At 38.0% G+C, this 17668-nt stretch overlaps 1 protein-coding gene across 2 annotated transcripts in view; it reads right to left on the reverse strand.

Moving 5' to 3' along the window:
• Positions 1–17668, reverse strand: part of CAMKMT (calmodulin-lysine N-methyltransferase) — a 394982-nt gene that overhangs the window by 21536 nt on the left and 355778 nt on the right. For both annotated transcript variants that reach the window (XM_020800529.3, XM_020800528.3), the window contains one exon: positions 1839–1913. In XM_020800529.3, the coding sequence (XP_020656188.3) occupies positions 1839–1913 (75 nt within the window). The remainder of the gene's footprint in view (positions 1–1838; positions 1914–17668) is intronic.

The raw sequence follows: 17668 nt of genomic DNA on the forward strand, positions 1-17668 counted from the left end.
TTTTAATTGAAAATGCTTTATAGATTTGCTTTCTACTTATATTATTCAGCATAAGCAGAACCAATACAGTGCATGTACTGCCTGACCAGTGAGCTTAATTCATGTGTAGTAAGTGAATGTGTATTTAGCACAATCCTTTGTTTTCCAATAAGACAAGAATGAATGAACTTATATGTATTTCCAGCAATTTGCCCATATAATGGATAGAATATTAGGCAACAGTAATACTGGGGTGGGGGGGGATGCGGATATGTGAGTTAAATCTTGCTTCTTCTGCTATCCTGTACAATACAAATAGGATGACATGGTGTGAGTGTTAGGAATATAAGCAATGGCAGGACCAGGTTGTTTTGATATTTGTGTGAAGAACAAATTTAACTCTAAATCTCTTGGCAAGACCTTGCTTCACCCACATAATCTGAAGAACATCCATATGCGAGCCTTGTCTAAGCCTCCGAGAAGACTGCTGCCCTCCTGCTCATGTCCGCCAGCACTCTGATCTGACTTTCATACTTAATCTGATCTAATCCTGTCCAGCATTAACTTCATCCGTGCAATGAAACCCAGAGTATCCATTCTAATATTTGGTGAGGAAGGCATTTACTAAATTACTTGCTGAAATCATATGGTGTTGTTTAGCTCCTTATTTTAATCAGATGATGCATCTCTGAGGCACATTATCAGCGATTAGTTAGAAACCCATGTCTGTCCTTTTTGGGAACAAAGAAGTTTTCTGAAAAGCAGTGTGATGGCAATAGAAACTCTGTTTCATTCATTGGTAAGTCGTAAACAAGAAAAGAAAGGACAAAGAAATACTTCTTTGGAGGCACTAGACAGAATCTGGAAATTACATTAAAATAAGTATTTTCAAATAATAAAACCAGTAGCTTATTAACACTGGGTAATCATTCCTTCTTCAATTAAACATCCAGTGGAACTGTTATTTTTTAATAAAGGCTAACAGAATGGTTATGTATACTTTCTCTAATATTGCATCTTATCTGCATCCTACTGAAATCAACAGCCAAACTCCCATTGATTGTCACAGAGCTGAATCATAACCCTTACATGATAATAAACAGCAAAACAAAGCTGAGCATGTGTCTTTATATGAAACAATATTTTAAGGAACAACACCACATGGAAATCACTGCACAATTTACACAATTAAATGAGTCAGCAAAATTAAAACGTCATTTATACCAGCAGCCAAATCTATTTACTAGAATATACACAGCAGAACATTATTCTGTAACTTGTCAGTCAATCAAAAGTGTATGTTTTTCTTTGATTTCTTTTTATTGTAATTAATTTACCATTCATTCTAATATCTCAATGTCACTCATGTGATTAATACTGTTACCTTTGTTTGCTGTACTTAAGAAATGGGGGGAAATATCCCCCAAAGATTTACTGGGGAGCATAGAATATATATCTTCTTATATCAATAGTCAGATCTTTCCTAAGAAGTAAGCTAATTGAGCTGTTTGTGTTGATAAACTCCCTTTTCTCCAGACTGTTCCTCACTGAGCCATAATTATTTGCAATTTGCCTAAGTCGTCCATTTACTGATACGTCAAGCATGAAACAGAGGCAATTCCAGAAAATGGAAATGCTTCTCAAAATCAATCTTTGGGAAATAATGTGGTAGAAGTTACTGTGTGATAGAAGACTACCTTATAACTGTCACATGGAGATGAATATTAATTTGTTGAGGTTAAGGTGGCTTTGTGCTTCATTTGTTGACTTTGCTTAGCCATCAGCAAGCAGCACAACACAATTACTCCAGCAAAGCTATTTTTTCCCTAACATGAGTTTTATAATTTTTATGTACTTACCAGTCAGCACACATAACAATGTCAAAATGTCCTTCCAGTTGAGAGACATCTGTCTCATTATCCCATCGTAAAATGCTAGAGAGAGAGAAAAGATTTTTAAAATTAGGCGTACATGTTTTCATCTTCTGCCTTTTTTTAAAAAAGAAAAGCATTTGCACTTTTTGGCATAGCATGTGAAGAACTGTCTTGTTAAAAGTACATGCAGATAATTATTTTAAAGACACAGATAAAGTATTATTTTTGATTATGCTACATCTTTATGGTCTAGATCTTGAAGCAAGAAACATACTGTATATGTTTATATAGACAAAGGCTGCTAAAAAGATCCACATAAGTGGATCATTAAAGCATACAAAATGACCTACAGGTTTTGGCCCTTTACACCTGCATATTAATCAAACAGGAATATAGGGCAATCAAAGTGTGGTTGATCAAACTGCAATACACATTTACGAATTGAAAGGGCATTACTTTCTTGCTTCTCTGTTGCATCTGGCAAGCAAGTCAGCTGGAGTTTCTCCCTTCTCCTTTTGCTTGGAGCGGGGAGAGAAAGGGTGAAATAATACCCAAGCTTAACTCCCATGCCAACTATCTTGCCTTAGACGATCTAGAAAACAAACCACTGCTGACACTGTCAACGCTTGTTCTCATCCAAGTGGTGTTAATTCTAAATCCAAAATTTGCAACATGAAATGGTATTAAACTATAGCTTTTGGTTTCAAAATAAATAATGTATAACCAAAAGCTGAAATTATATTTTTAAAAATTCAAAACGCATGTTGTCAATTTCTTTCTTTCTTTTTTAAAATAATCTTCTTCTGTTTTCACTATTTGGTTCCTTGTGAAAGTAACTTAGGTTCACTTGCAGCTGTAGCCAATGCCTGAAGAGAGGACAGGGAGCTATTTGTTGCTTTGTGCATACATATCCCCATTTGGTGACTGTTCGTTTCTCCACTGACAATGAGCTGTTCCTGGTTAAAAGTTGTTTGCAAAAGTAATGCAAAGTGGTTTATGTGATTGACTTGTTATATTTTCTTTGATGGGAGCAGTGTTCTGCAATATGTCTCGTACATTTGGAAGGCAAAAAGAGGATGACAATAGTCTTGGAAAGCAGAAAGAATGTACTTTTTCGTATAAATATACATAAATATTCAAGAAAGTCTATATAACTATAGAACTTTGGGGGGGGGAATTTGTTTAGCTACTGATATTTGTGACTGTGTAGAATATTTGACTAACAAAATAATAAAGCAGAACTCATTTGCCAATTTACCCTCCTGGAATGTATTGTGTCAATCCAAGGGAGAAAAACAGTAGTTTAATTTAATCACCTCCACACACCCCGACACACACACACATACACAGACAGAGTCTTCCCCATTTAAACTATAAAGGGGGGGGGGGACGCACAGTTTAGGAACCTAGGTGGCTTTGCAAACTGGCACTTTCAGGACTCAGCATGCATCCACTAGTGGAAAGTGACAAAGGAGAGTTCTCACTCTCAGCTGCGGGCTGCCTGCTGGCTACTGGCGGCTTTTTCAACCCTGTTTCCGTGGAAACTTAGGTTACAACGGTGAAAATTAGGTAAAGGTAAGTTGGTGGGGTTCTTTGCTTTTCATTTGATTTTGATTTTTTAAAAAAAGAATCCTGAAACAGCAATGGCAGCTAGCAGGTGAGTTGTGAGCATTAAAGGCTATCACTAGTCCTTCATTCTACTGAAAGAGATTCCATGACAAAATAAGGACTATAAATTGGAGGCCCAGGCTGTTTGTTCCTACCTATACTCAATATATTGAAGATGACTTGATAATTGCCATTTACCTGCTACATTCTGTGTGCTTGTTGACTCTTGTGCCTATACTATTTTAAAAACAGTGAAGCACACCTAAACAATCTGCTGGGATCTTGATTCTGAGAATAATTAAAAGCTAGGGAGAAAACTTACAAATTATAATGAAATACTTGAAATTAGTTTATTATTTTGTTCTGTAATTTTTCTTTACACCTACATCTACCTTAATGTCCAAATATAAAGAATACTCTTTAAAAAGGGCTAACTGTGGCTTAAATGATATGAGGCGTTTTCATGATTTGAATACTGCACTTTCTCTCTTTGATTCCTTATACTGACTGTTTCCCTGTTATACCCTATCCTTGATCTGGTTATTCTTCCAAGGTATGAGCAATATAATTTAATTGATTTTTTAAAAATCAATTAAACCTTTGTTTCATATATATATAAACCTATACATACATACATACATACATACATACATACATACATACATACATACATACATACATACATACATACATACATACATACATACATACATACATACATACATACAATTTCTCAGCCTTGATCTGGTTATTCAATAATATATATAACACTGTTAAATTATTTTACAAAATTCAAAATCACCCTCCAGTAAAATATCAACTGGATAAAACCAGATTCTTAGTGCAGCACTAGCCATTAAGAAAAAATAGTTTGAGAAAACAAAATTTTTGTGTTTATTTGATTTGTAGCCCTTCCCATCTTGAACTCTAGTAACAGGTTAGCAATATTAACATAGAAACTTTTCCTGGTGGCAGTACAGGGCAGATCATTTATTCCAAACATTGTCATTTTTTGTTGTTACTTGCCATCAAATTGCCTCCAATTAATGGTGACCTGACTGAGCAATCTCCAAAATGTCTTGTACTCAATAGACCTGTCCAGTTCTTGTAAAGGCAAGCCTCTGTCTTCCTTTAGGGAGTCAAACCATCTCTTATTTGGTCTTCCTCTTTTCCTGCTGCCTTCAACTTTTATCAGCATTTTTGTCTTTTCCAGAGAATCCTGTCTTATCATGATGTGCCCAAAGTAGGACAGTCTCAATGTTAACCTTTGTACCTCAAGAGATAGTTGAGAGTTGATTTGCTCTGGCATCCACCTCTTTGTCTTTTTGCGTATTTGCAAAGCTCTCCGCCTGGACCAGATTTCAAATGAACTTTTTTCCTGTCAGCTTTCTTTACTGTCCAGCTTTCACACCCATGCATAGTGATCAGAAATACAATGGTCTGTATGATCTAGGCCTTGATAACACATCCTTACATGTTATCTTTTCTAATTCCTTCATTGTTGCCCTTTGGAGTCCCAGTCTCCTGATTTCTTGGCTGAAGTCTCCATTTGATTTGATGGTTCAAGCAAAGTATATACAAGGTAAACAAATTCCTTGTCAACATTAAATTGTGTACTTCTTCTGCAGTCATGATTTTTGTCTTCTTAACATTCAGCTGCAGTCCTTTTTTGGCACTTTCTTCCTTCAATTTCATCAGAAGTCATTTCAACTCATTGCTGATTTCTGCAAGTAAGATGGCATCATCTGTATATCTTAATGTTTGTTCTACCAGTTTTCACTTCTTCATATGAATCTAAGTCCGGCTTTCTATATAATATGTTCTGCACACAAATTGAACAGGGAAGGAGATAAAATGCACCCTTGTCTGACAACTTGGCCTATAGGAAACTATTCTCCTTCCATACTCTGTCCTAATAGAGCTTCTCGTAGGTTATGCATCAAAATAAGGCACATCCATTTCTTACAGAACAATGCATAGTTTATCATGATCCACGCAAAGGAATTGCAGTTGCTTTTGAAAAACAGACTGATCTTCTTCTGAAATTATTTGGTATGCTCCTGTAGCCAATGGATATTTTCAATATGATCTCTGTGCCTCTTCCTTTTCAGAATTCAGGCTGAACACCAGGCATTTCTTATTCTATATAAGGTAAAAGCTTTTGTTGCAACACCTTGAGCATCACTTTGCTTGCATGGGAAATTAAAACAATGGTCCTATAGCTACGACATTCCTTGGCATCTCCTTTCTTGGGGATTGGAATGAATATCGAGTGTTTCCAGTCCGTGGGACATTATATTGTTTTCCGTATTTGTTGGCATATTCTTGTTACGATTTTGACAGATTCATTCTCTGTGGCTTGAAACAGTTCTATCAGTATTCCATCTATGCATGATGATTTGTTTCTTCCTAGTGGTTTCAGAGTAGCTTTCACTTTTTAGAATGGTATGTTCTTTGTCATCCTTTTTTTCTCCTCTGTACAAGGTCTTCAGCATACTGTTTCCACCTTCTCTTTATTTTCTTCTGATGTGATAGTGTGCTTCCCTGTTGGTCATCCAGCATTCTTAATTGAAGCTCAAATTTCCCTTAGATTTTTTTTTTTTGATCTTCTGAAAAAGATCTCTCTCTTTTGCCCTTTGTTGTTCTCTGTTTCTGGTTATTGCAATAGTTCTCTTTGTCTCCACGTGACAGTCACTGAAAAACTGGATGCAGGATTCTGACCCTGTTTCTGTGACCTTTTAGTTTTGCTTTACACCTGTCCTTTACAATTTTAGGTGTTTCTTCTATCATCCATCTAGGTTTTTCTTTTTTCTTTTTACTATAGGAATTGTATCTTTGCATTTATTCTCTAATAGTATGTCTGGATTCAATCTACAGTTCTTCTGGTTCATGGTCAGTTGAATTTAGTAATGCAACTCTGTTCCTTATGTGGATTTTAAATTCATCAGAAATGTTTTTTTAAATTATATTTTGTACGTAGGATTCTTTTAGGGCTCTTTTTCAGCTTTGCTCTAATGTTGGGTATTAACAGTTCATGATCAGTAGCATAATCTGCTTCTGTTCTTTTGGCAGACAGAATACAACTTCTTCTGTTTTCATATAGTATAGTATAGATATGTTTGATATCTATACTCACCATCTAGTGATGTCCCTGTGTACAGCCATATGGTTGGTTGTTTGAAGCATGTATTTATGATAAACTGATTGTTGGCTTCCCAGAACTCTACGAGTCATTCTCCTACTCCATTTCAGTCACCTAGGGCAAATTTTCTAACAACATTTGGTTCTTCTTTATCCCCTAGTCGGGATGTGGTGGTGCTGTGGGTTAAACTGCAGAAGCCTCTGTGCTGCAAGGTCAGAAGACCAGCAGTCATAAGATCGAATCTACATGACAGAGTGAGCTCCCGTTGCTTCTCCTAGCTCCTGCCAACCTAGCAGTTCGAAAGCATGTAAATGCGAGTAGATAAATAGGTACCTTGGTGGGAAGATAACAGTGTTCCGTGTCTAGTCGCGCTGGCCATGTGACCACGGAAACTGTCTATGGACAAAACGCTGGCTCTACAGCTTGGAGATGGGGATGAGCACCATACCCTAGAGTCGGACATGACTGGACTAAATGTCAAGGGGAACCTTAACCTTTACCCCCTATATTTGCATTCTAGTGACCTATGATTTTGTCTTGCGTTGCTGTGTGATCAAGTTTCTCCTGAATGCTTGCATAAAAGCTTTCAATTTCATCTTCTTCAGCATCAGTAGCTGAAGCATAGATTTGAATGACAATTATGTTGATAGTTTCTACATGGAGTCTGACTAGTATAATTTGGTCATACCTAACATTATAGTTCCTAACTACCTGTTCTACATCTTGCTTTAGTATTAGAGCCAATCATTTCTGTCTGAAGAAGTGGAGCTGTCCATGAAATCTCTCATTAAAATACAGCAGTTAGTCTTTAACTTTTTTATTTTCTATTATTATTTTGTTTTTGTCCAATATCCATTCCTTCTAAGTTAGTCGTGTCCAGAGTAGAACACTTTGTAGTTGTTTGACTTTAGTCCACTTTATTTCACTGACACTAAGAACTGCAATGTTTATACATTCCATTTCTTGCTTTATAGTTTCTAGTTTACTTTGATTCATACTTCTCATGTTCCATGTTCCAGATGTATGTGCTGTGCAACACTGGCCTTTCATTTCACTTCTGCACATTTTAGGCGTCAGATGTCTTTTCAGCTTTAATCTAGTTGCATAATCTATTATTTCAGATGGATCTTCTTTATCTACATAATGCCTTCTTTATCTACATAATGTGCAGAAAGAGCACATTGCCTGTACATCTTAGCTAAAGGAGCAGGATCACATCATCCAATGGAGACCTCTCTGCATGTAGAATCCCTGATCTACTTCAATATTGTCCACACTGACAATATTCACTGAGTGTGAACACCAGAGTTTCTCCCCAATCCCTAGCTGGTGATGCCAAGGATTGAACCTAGGGTATTTGCATGCACTTAATATGGTCTCCCAATAAGCTAAAGTCTTTCCTTCCTGGTTTCATAGACAATTATTTTGACTGCATTTTTAAAAGTTTTTTTTTAAAAAATATGAAGTAATATTAAATATGAGGGAACATGTGTTCCTCTTCAGAGTGGAACGGTTTATTCTTGGAATAACTTTACAATCCTTTACTAACAAGGTAACTGACCATAAGAAAAGAAAAATGAGTTTAAGTACTGTATTTAGAGGTTTTTTAAAAGGAAGAGGCAAACCATTCACATTAGGGCTATCTTTAAAATATCCCAAGTCATTCCAGTTTCTTTCACAATTCAGAGTTCACCCTCTATATCCTGTTCAAGCTTAACTAGATGAAAGAGTAACTCATGACTAGATCTCCCATCTTTTTTAAACCAATCAATCAGTTTCAGTTATATGCAATCCATATTCCAAAAACACCCAGAATGTTGTACAACAAAATTAAAACAATAAAACATATTCATGCAGTAGCAGGCATAATAAAAAAAAAAACCAGAAACTACACCACTACAAAGTAGCGGAAACATAGATAAAAATAGGAGTATCCAAATGCTTCCTTGAAACAGGTCTACCTTACATTCTCTCCTGAATCTTTGTAAAAGACCCAAGCATGTTTTTAAAAAGCTTGGTTCTACTGATTTTATTAGCCCCACCTACACAGAGGACGAAGACAATATGAAGTCTACATAAAATGGATGTGTCCCCTTTACATGTAAGCTACCACCACCAAAAAAAGATCAGGGGGATCCTTTTGCACTGGGAAAGACTGTGGAGGCAGAACTAACCTTAAGTTTTAAACACCAAACATTGCACTCCATCTCTGGGAAATGCAGGTAAAAGATTCCCAACTCCTTGTTCCTTGCATTGTTACAGTCAAACTGTATGGCAATCTAACTCAGGAGAGTTTTCCATTATAGTTCCTTTCATTGAATACTTTTACGGTACTGTAATCTGAATGACAGGATTATTTTCCCTAACAGGTGGATCCCCACATCAAGAGAAGAATAGGGAGCTTTCCTAAAGTAAAAAGTTAACATAGAATAGCATTTGGGCAGAATGTTCCATTTTAATCAGTTGTTCTCAATGAGCACCCGGTGCCACATTCCATCAGTTATAGCTACAAGGGGAGGGTTGGAATGAACTTTTTCATTCACACCATTTTTGCAATCACTGAAAAGATCAGGAAAAAAAGATCAGGGGGATCCTTTTGCACAGAAAGGCTTCAAAGACTTCAAAAACCAGAAGACAAAAAGAGAGCTAATAGGAGTTCACATATCACGGCAATTTAATTATTATTCATTACTCCAGGATATAATACACCACATTAGTTTAAGCACACATTTATTTTGAACATGTCTGTCTCACCCTCCAATGTTTTCTGCTCCCAGACAGACTAGAAAAATAGAAACCAATAAAAAAAATAAAAAATAAGAGCGATAATTAATTTATAGCAACTGCTCCGGTTAAAAAAACAAGGCAGTAAAAGCATAAAAATCAAAGCAACAAAAAGAACCGTGCTTTTGAAGTTCTGTCAATTAAAATATAATAATTTTATGGCATGAAAAAAAAAGTGTCAAGTAAGCTTCACTTGGTAAAGTGGTTTAAAGGTACAGTAGATGGTGCACCTGAGAAGGCTGTCTCCAGTAAGAGCTCAGTTCACTACGAAACAGGGATAAGTAAATTGCCCCTCAAGTTTTGCTGCTCCACACATACAGAATGAAATAGAGAAGACTTTATCAGATTTTTGGATAAAGACTAAATTGTTGGTGTGGGACATCTACATAGTGTTCTATGGGGAGTTTAGCAACAGACATTTTCTTACCAGAATGGTCATACTCTTGCAGACAATTTTCGTGCAAAATACTGTTGACAGGATAGGTGCTGCCACTAGTGCTGCCATTTTTCTCCCAGAATGCTCTAAAATACTGCAACTCTGGCATCAGGAGGTGGGGAGAATAGCATTTGCTAGTTGGCAGCCACGCCATTGTCTCTGAACAAGCAGCATAAAGAAAATACAAAATAAATGCTACTAGTGTTCTTTACCATCTTGCTCCTTCTAGATTAGGGGTCTCAAACTCAATTTACTTGGGGGCCGCTGGAGGCAGGTCTGGGTGAGGCTGGGGTGCATCTCAATCAGAGCAAGAGCCCGAGGAAGCCGCCCAGGAGTTTCCTTAGCCCGGCTGGGGCTCAGAGGATGAGGAAGGGTAGGGGTGCCAGCCACAACCCCCTCCAGCTCCTTCTTCACTACCACCAACAGCAGCAGCAGGGCGAAGAAGTGGAGAAAGGAGGGAGCGGCAGTGACTGCCTAGCGGGGGGAGGGCACGACATAAAATTAAAAAAAAAAACCTCACAGAATCACCTTGCCAAAGGAGAAAAAAACCCATTGGTGCCTGCAAAATTAAACAGAACAGGGCACGCCCCCACAGGTGCGCGCACACTCATGCACACACAAACACACATACACACACGGAGGTCCGGCAACCTTCCTCTGAAGCCCCCCATCAAAAAAAGGTGCACTCAGCAGCAGCTGCCCCCACCACGACAGGGGAGTAAACTTTGCGAGCCAAGCCCGGGCAGCCCCCAGAGCCGAGGCGGCTGGAGGAGGAGGAAGAGGAGGAGGAGGAAGCACCGCTGGGCACTGAGGCAGCCACTGGCCAGGCTGGTGCTGAGGGTGCTGAGAGAGAAAGAAAGAGCCAGAGAACCACTTCCCTGGAAGAGGCGGCAGCGGCGACACCTTCTGTTGGCGGCTTGGAGGCGCTCTTCGAGGACGGGCCAGGAGTGAGCTCCGCTCTCAGGCATTGCTCGGCGGTGGCTCAGGCACTCGGGGAAAAGGGCTGGCAGCGCGCCTTGCTCGCCAGATCTCCCCTAAGACAGCACCTCTTGCACCCTCCATCCGGAACTGCAGCCTGCCAGCCGGCAGACAGGCGGGCCGGCTGGCAGGCTGCAGTTACGGATGGAGGGTGCAAGAGGCACTGTCTTGGGAGAGAGCCGGTGAGTGAGGCAAGGCTTTTTTTTACTCTTGACAGCAGAGGACGCATGGGCGCTTGGGGGGGCAGGCAAGGCAGGGGCCACAAACTATCATCTGGCAGGCCGCAAATGGCCCCAGGGCCGCATGTTTGAGACCCCTGTTCTAGATGAAAAGCAAGCAAAAGATTTTTTTTCAAAACATCTGTGTATCTTGAAGAAACAGCAGAGAATGCCAGGACTGCAATGTGGAAACTGTCTTCCTCTTAAAATGGATGGCCCCCCCCAGGATTGTTTAGGCCCCAGACACGTGGAGAACTGGTTGCTTGGAAGTCACCTAAGAAAATGGGGCTTTGCAGTTCTTGGAGGGTAAGGAGAACAACAAGCAGTTTCACACCTGTGTTGGTGCTCTCTATGCCCCTCAGCATGAACTATAGAAGATTTGATACTACCTGCCCCAATGCTTTAGATGCTGCCTATATCAGAAAATTACTGGTAGATTTATTAATTGTACCAAGGTGCTTCTGAAACAAACAAAGAAGACCCACAAACACATTTCTAAATATATTATTCAGTTTGACAGCCTGCCCCTCATCACCTACTCTCAATTCTGTTCTCCTACCCCCTCCTTCACTCTCCTAAAAGCTTAAAAATTCAGAATTCTGCCTTGCTAGCATAACAAAATAAAATACAATAAAAACCAAATACTAGGGCCAGTCTTGCTGTTATGCCAGGTGGGGTTTGTTCTATTGAAACAAATGGGGTGTATGCTTGCTGAAATCATAATGTTGAAATAATATTGCTGAAATAATATTGTTGTTTTATTTTATTTTAATATTGCTGTTGGCTGTCCAGAGTAAACTTCGGTCTAAATGGGTGGGATGTAAATAATTAAAAAAAGAAAGAAATACAATTGCTGAAGGAGGTACCAGATACCTACTGGTGTGGGCTCTGAAAGAGCCTAACTGCTCACATTACAGTCCTTGCATGAGCTGAGGGAGACAAAGGGGGTTCTGCACTAGTTTTTGAAATCATCATTATTATGCAGTGCTATTACACTGCAGATTTCATAACATTACTGAAGTATGTTAGTGTAGTTTAATTTGATGCAAATTAATTGGGTTGAATCTGAACCAACACAATTCATCTTGTAAGCATATAAAATATCTTAATCTGTAACTGATGTGCTATTGACATAATATCATCTTGATCATGTTGTGGAAAGGCAGAACATATATGTTAAAATAAAAATTATGACAAAAATAAAAATTATGACAAAGCTAGGATAGGCAACAAGTTTCAGAATAAGTTATCTAGATTTCATGCAAGGATCTTTTGTCAAAAACTGCATTCCCTTGGTAGGTAGCTAGAATCTTGAATGAAATTAGGTATAGCTGAAACATGTTTTCAGCTGAGAACATACAGGTCAAATGCAGGGAGGGAGCTTAATGGGTGGGGGTAAACCCCTGCCATTCTTCTGGAATGGGAAGTATCATGTTTCCCCAAAAATAAGACATGGTGTTATTAATTTTTGCTCCAAAAATGCAGTAGGGCTTATTTTCAGGGGATGTTTTATTTTTTTCACGGACAACAATCTACATTTATTCAAATACAGTCATGTCATCTTCTGGTTGCTGCACAGTGATGCACAATGGTGGAGGGCGGGGTTTCACTCAACTAGGGCTTATATTACGACCATCCTGAAAAATTATACTAGGGCTTATTTTCAGGTTAGGTCTTATTTTCGGGAAAACAGGGTATAATTGCGAACAAATTCACTGGTATCATGACTCTACTCTCTAGTGGCCTACCTTCCTACTCCAACCCCACCCGCCTCTGAACAAAGATAGAGAGTCACACTATATTCTTGGAGGAGCCTTCTGGATCAAAAAGAAAAGAAAAGAAAGATAGCAGTGTCCAATGCCAAAGTAGAAATAATGATACCAGGTTTTTGGGTTTTGTTTTTCCTTTTCACTTCTTATAATATGGGACTTTTTGCATGCAAAGCATCAACTGTACCTTTGACCTGGAGATAAAAGCTTACAGCTCTGTTCAGGAGTTACAGTATACGGATGTATCAACATGCTTAAAGGGAAGTACCTAGCTCCACTGTTTTCTATTGTTGCTTTATTCACATGATCAGTCATGAATCTGAAGAGAAGTTCCTGACTGCACAGAGGCTCTACACATGAGCAAGGTTTTCTGTGATTTTTTTCAGAGGTCTTGCTCATACTGTACATAGAGCTTATTTGCACATAAGGATTCTTGCTGATTGCATGATAAAAGCAATAGTGGAGGGGAAAGGGCTCAGCACTTCTCTCTAGACATGTTGACTAACACAAATGCTGCAATGTGTCAATGCAGCTTATCTATCACCAGTCCTCATTCTTGATAGCTAGCACGTATACACTATTTGCCATGAATGTAGTACTGATTTTTCCCCTAAAACTGTTGAAAAACTTCAAGTGTCATTTCTATAGATGTTCAGTTAGCATGAGCAAGAAATCATAAATATTCCAGTAATGGTCTAAAAAAGGAAATCAGTACAGTACAATTTCCCAAGTAATTGATTTGGCTGAATAATTCGTATCAGGTACAGTACTGTCAGTTGGTTGGTTGGTTTTTTGACAGTCTGTGACTTACTCTGACCTTAATATTAGCACCTGTATTACACTCAGGGCTACTAAAAAACTGTTCAGCCTCAGGTAGTCTGAGTATTGTGCCTTGACTGTCAGTTCCCATGGATGGTATTCAAGTCATCATGGGTCACTTTGCTGCTGGAAAACTCACAGTGCTGACACATTTCCAGTAGAGTTGTGAAATCTAGCCTATCCTCTGAAAAGGTTGCAGTAAAGACCTTTGTGAAAGAGTGAGACAAAACTGGCTGTGAAACTAAACACAGCCTCTCTTTTCTACATTTTTGTGAAATCAAGCATGATGTGATGCCATTAAGGTTAAGAACTCCAGGCACTTCCATCATAGGTTTTTGGGGGCTGCAAATAAAAATTGCTGTACCTATTTAAAATGACAGCAAGAGGGCACAGTAGAATGCTATAAGACAGAATTCCTTTAACTGCCATAAAGGAGCACATAGGTATTCTTCAGTGTTTTCACTTATATGGAATGGTAGAGGGAATCTTCATTAAATTTACAGATGACACAGAAGTGAGGAAGAGAGAGAGATGATATTTCAGAAGTCAGAAATAAAATCTAACGGGTGAAATCTACTACAGTAATAGACCCAGCACAGAGAGAAAGCTCCCATTAGTGGAACATTTAGTTACAGTGGACCCTTGACTTACAGACGGCTTGACTTACAGACTTTTTGAGTTACAGACTTCTCTGGCCGCAAAATTTAGGTTTGACTTGCGGCCTGAGAATTGATTTACAGACCAGAAAAAAAACCAAAATGGAACAAAAACGGCCTGTTATGGGATTAATCGGTTTTCAATGCACTGTAGGTCAATGGAGACTTGACCTACAGACTTTTTGACTTGAGAACCGCCTTCCAATACGGATTAAATTCTCAAGTCAAAACCCCCCTGTATTTTGTTAATCACATGTATCCTTGCTCTTTATCTTGTTTTATGAATGAGCACTCTCCAAAATGTCTTGTCCTCAGCTGCCCTGCTCAGCTCTTGTAGCATCAAGCTCTTTTAGGGAGTCAGCCCATTTCATATTTGGGCTTGTTCCTTTTCTGCTACCTTCTACATTTCCCCTCATTATTGTCTTTTGCAGAGAATCTTGTCTTCTCATGATGTGCCCAAAGTAAAAGTCTATTTCAACATTTTTGCCTCCAGAAATAGTTCAGGTTTGATTTGATCTAGGATCCACCTGTTTCACTTTCTGGTGATCCAGAGTATTCACAAAGTTCTCATCCTGCACCATATTTCAAACTAATCAAGTCTTTTCCTGTCAGCTTTTTTAACTGTCCAGTTTTTCATCCATATATGGTGATCAAAAATACAAGAGTGTGGATGATCTTGGTCTTGGTGATGCACTCTTACACTTGATGATCTTTTCTAGTTCCTTCATTACTTCCCTTCCTAATCTTCTTCTGATTTCTTGGCTACAGTCTCCATTCGAACACATGTTTGAACTGATTTACACAAAATCTCTAACTATAGCTCTATAGCTATAAGTATAAAAAAGAAGGGAAAAACATGCTCCATGCCACACCACATACAAAACTGTTTCTTGAGGAGGTGCAATCCGTCAGACAGACCTCAAACAACATTTCCAAATTCTTAGTACAGCAGACACCTATGATAGCAAAACTTTATTGAAACAGAATTCCAACTCAGAATTCCAAGGGCTTAAACATTGAACAGTCTAACAAGCTAACATTTCTGGACACAGAATTCCACTCAAAAGGCCTCTTTGAGAAACAAGTGTATGCAGTGGTGATTTTAAAATATAGTCAAAACCTATTTTGCACAGGAACTTTGGTCCAGTTATGCAACTTAAATCAAAATGTTTACAGAATAAGTTCAAGTGATAAATTTAAGTGATAAATGGGTCCTATTAATTTTAATGGAAATTACCTATATACAAATACATATCAGATGGCAGCACTGGACTATGATCCAAAAACAAAGGAGAACAAATTGAAGCGCTATTCAAAATTGATGCTATATGCAAATACTGGAATTTGTTCTATATTTATTGCATATTATTTAAAAAGTTATACATATACATAAATATTTGAGTGAGACTTTATATGTGGTAAAATGTGTAGGCCTTGTATTACATTGTTGCAATGCACTTCTTTCTGTAATTAAATTATTTCATGCAAAAAAGCAAAAAAATGTTGAACTCAGTAAGTTAAACACTTGACATTTTCAGGACATAAAATGCAACATTTCAGAAATCCAGATATGTTTATTAATTAGTGATTATTAACACCCAGTAAACAACATTATGTCTTGTAAAAACACAATCTTTCCTCACAGCATGGAGCTGAAATCTATTATTCACTGATTCCATATGCTGAAATACACTCAAATGATCACAAATGACCTTAAACATTAGATAAATGTAAATGAGGACATCATTGAAAATGTGCTTTTGATTGATATCTAAAAGACCAGGTTGGAAATCTTGACAAAAGATGAGGTCCTGCACACACTGTACGTGACAATTTGAAACCTTCATAATATATGGGCATACATGAAACAAAACAGAGTCTTGGTCACAATAAGCTGAAATATGAGATGTTCAGAATATTCAAAAAGGCACACAGTTTGGAAATTTATGTCATTACATTAACATACTTGAAGGATTTCAAAAACTTATTTCAACCCCAAAGAATAAGCATTTAACAAATGGTTTAGCAGAAAAAAGAAAAATGGTCTTCTAGTGTCATAGTCTCTAGCTAGACTACCACATAAGGCTGTCAGGAAAAAAAGCAGAGATGCTCGGAAAAAATCACAATTGATGTCATTAGAGGAAATAGGATATCAATATACTGTAACTAGAAAAATAATCATTCTAAATGTGGGGTTGAAGGAGATTTATGAATACCATAGAAAGTAAAACAAATGGGGTCTAGAGCAAATCAAACTTCAAGACTCAATATAACCTAAAATGACTAACTTTTATACTTTGGATACATGATGAGAAGACAAGGGTTTTTGGATAAGACAATAATGGTAGGACAAATGGAAGATAGTAAGAAAAGATAAAGTCATAATGTGAGATGGATTTACTTAATAATCAACCACAGCTCTTTGTCTGTGGTTGATTAGGCATCCTTCAGTCTCGAGAGACTATGGCAACATGGTCTGAATAGAGGACTTGGAACAGCGTCTAGCGTGGCTGAGAAGGCCAATTTGAGAGTGACAATCTGTTCACACTGAGTAGTGCTGATAATAAATTTATCCCCTCCCTCCCTCCCATTCTTCCTTCCTTCCTGCTAAAATGTGCACCCCCCTCCCAGAACACAATAACAAAGAAACAGAAAACCCCAGAAAGTCACACAAAAGAGTACTGATTATAGCAGATCAAGCCTTGCATCATCTGGATGGTGGAAAATATAGTAAAACTATCTGCAATTAACCTCATACTTTTGCAGGAACAAATACTCTTCCTGGACAAGCACAAAATCTAAATCCAACCCACTGTCTTTTGGCTATTTTATTTAAGGCTTAGACCTTAAATTTCAGATAAGCAGAAATCTGATTTCAACCACATTCCTCTAGGATTGAATGAGTACAGATTCAAACTGGGATCCCCCCAGTACTCAACCACTCAGCACACACAAAATGATATTCCATTGGATAAAACCACATGATGAGCAAATTGTTGAGAATCAGGACAAGGATATGGGAGAAGATTGCAGTTTTCGCAAAACTGAGACCACTGGGAATTTGTTATAGGTAAAAGTACAAATTCTTTGACAAACACCAAACAAGTCTCTGATAATTCCACACATTTATTTATTTGTTTGTTTGTTTGTTTGTTTGTTTGTTTGTTTGTTTATTATTTTATTTTATTTAATTTATACCCCGCTTATCTGGCCCACCGGACCACTCTAGGCGGCTTCCAAATATAAAATCAAATAATAAAACATAGACAAATACATAATAATCAAACAAGAACAGCAGTAAAAATAAAAAGGAAAAGTAAGAAAAAAATCAAGAGTTGGCTGGAGGGAAGGCCTGAATAGACAGCCATGTTTTTAATTGGGTTTTAAAGGTGCCCAGCGTGGGGG

Source organism: Pogona vitticeps, chromosome 1, assembly GCF_051106095.1.
Source record: "Pogona vitticeps strain Pit_001003342236 chromosome 1, PviZW2.1, whole genome shotgun sequence".
NCBI classification, from domain to species: Eukaryota; Metazoa; Chordata; class Lepidosauria; order Squamata; family Agamidae; genus Pogona; species Pogona vitticeps.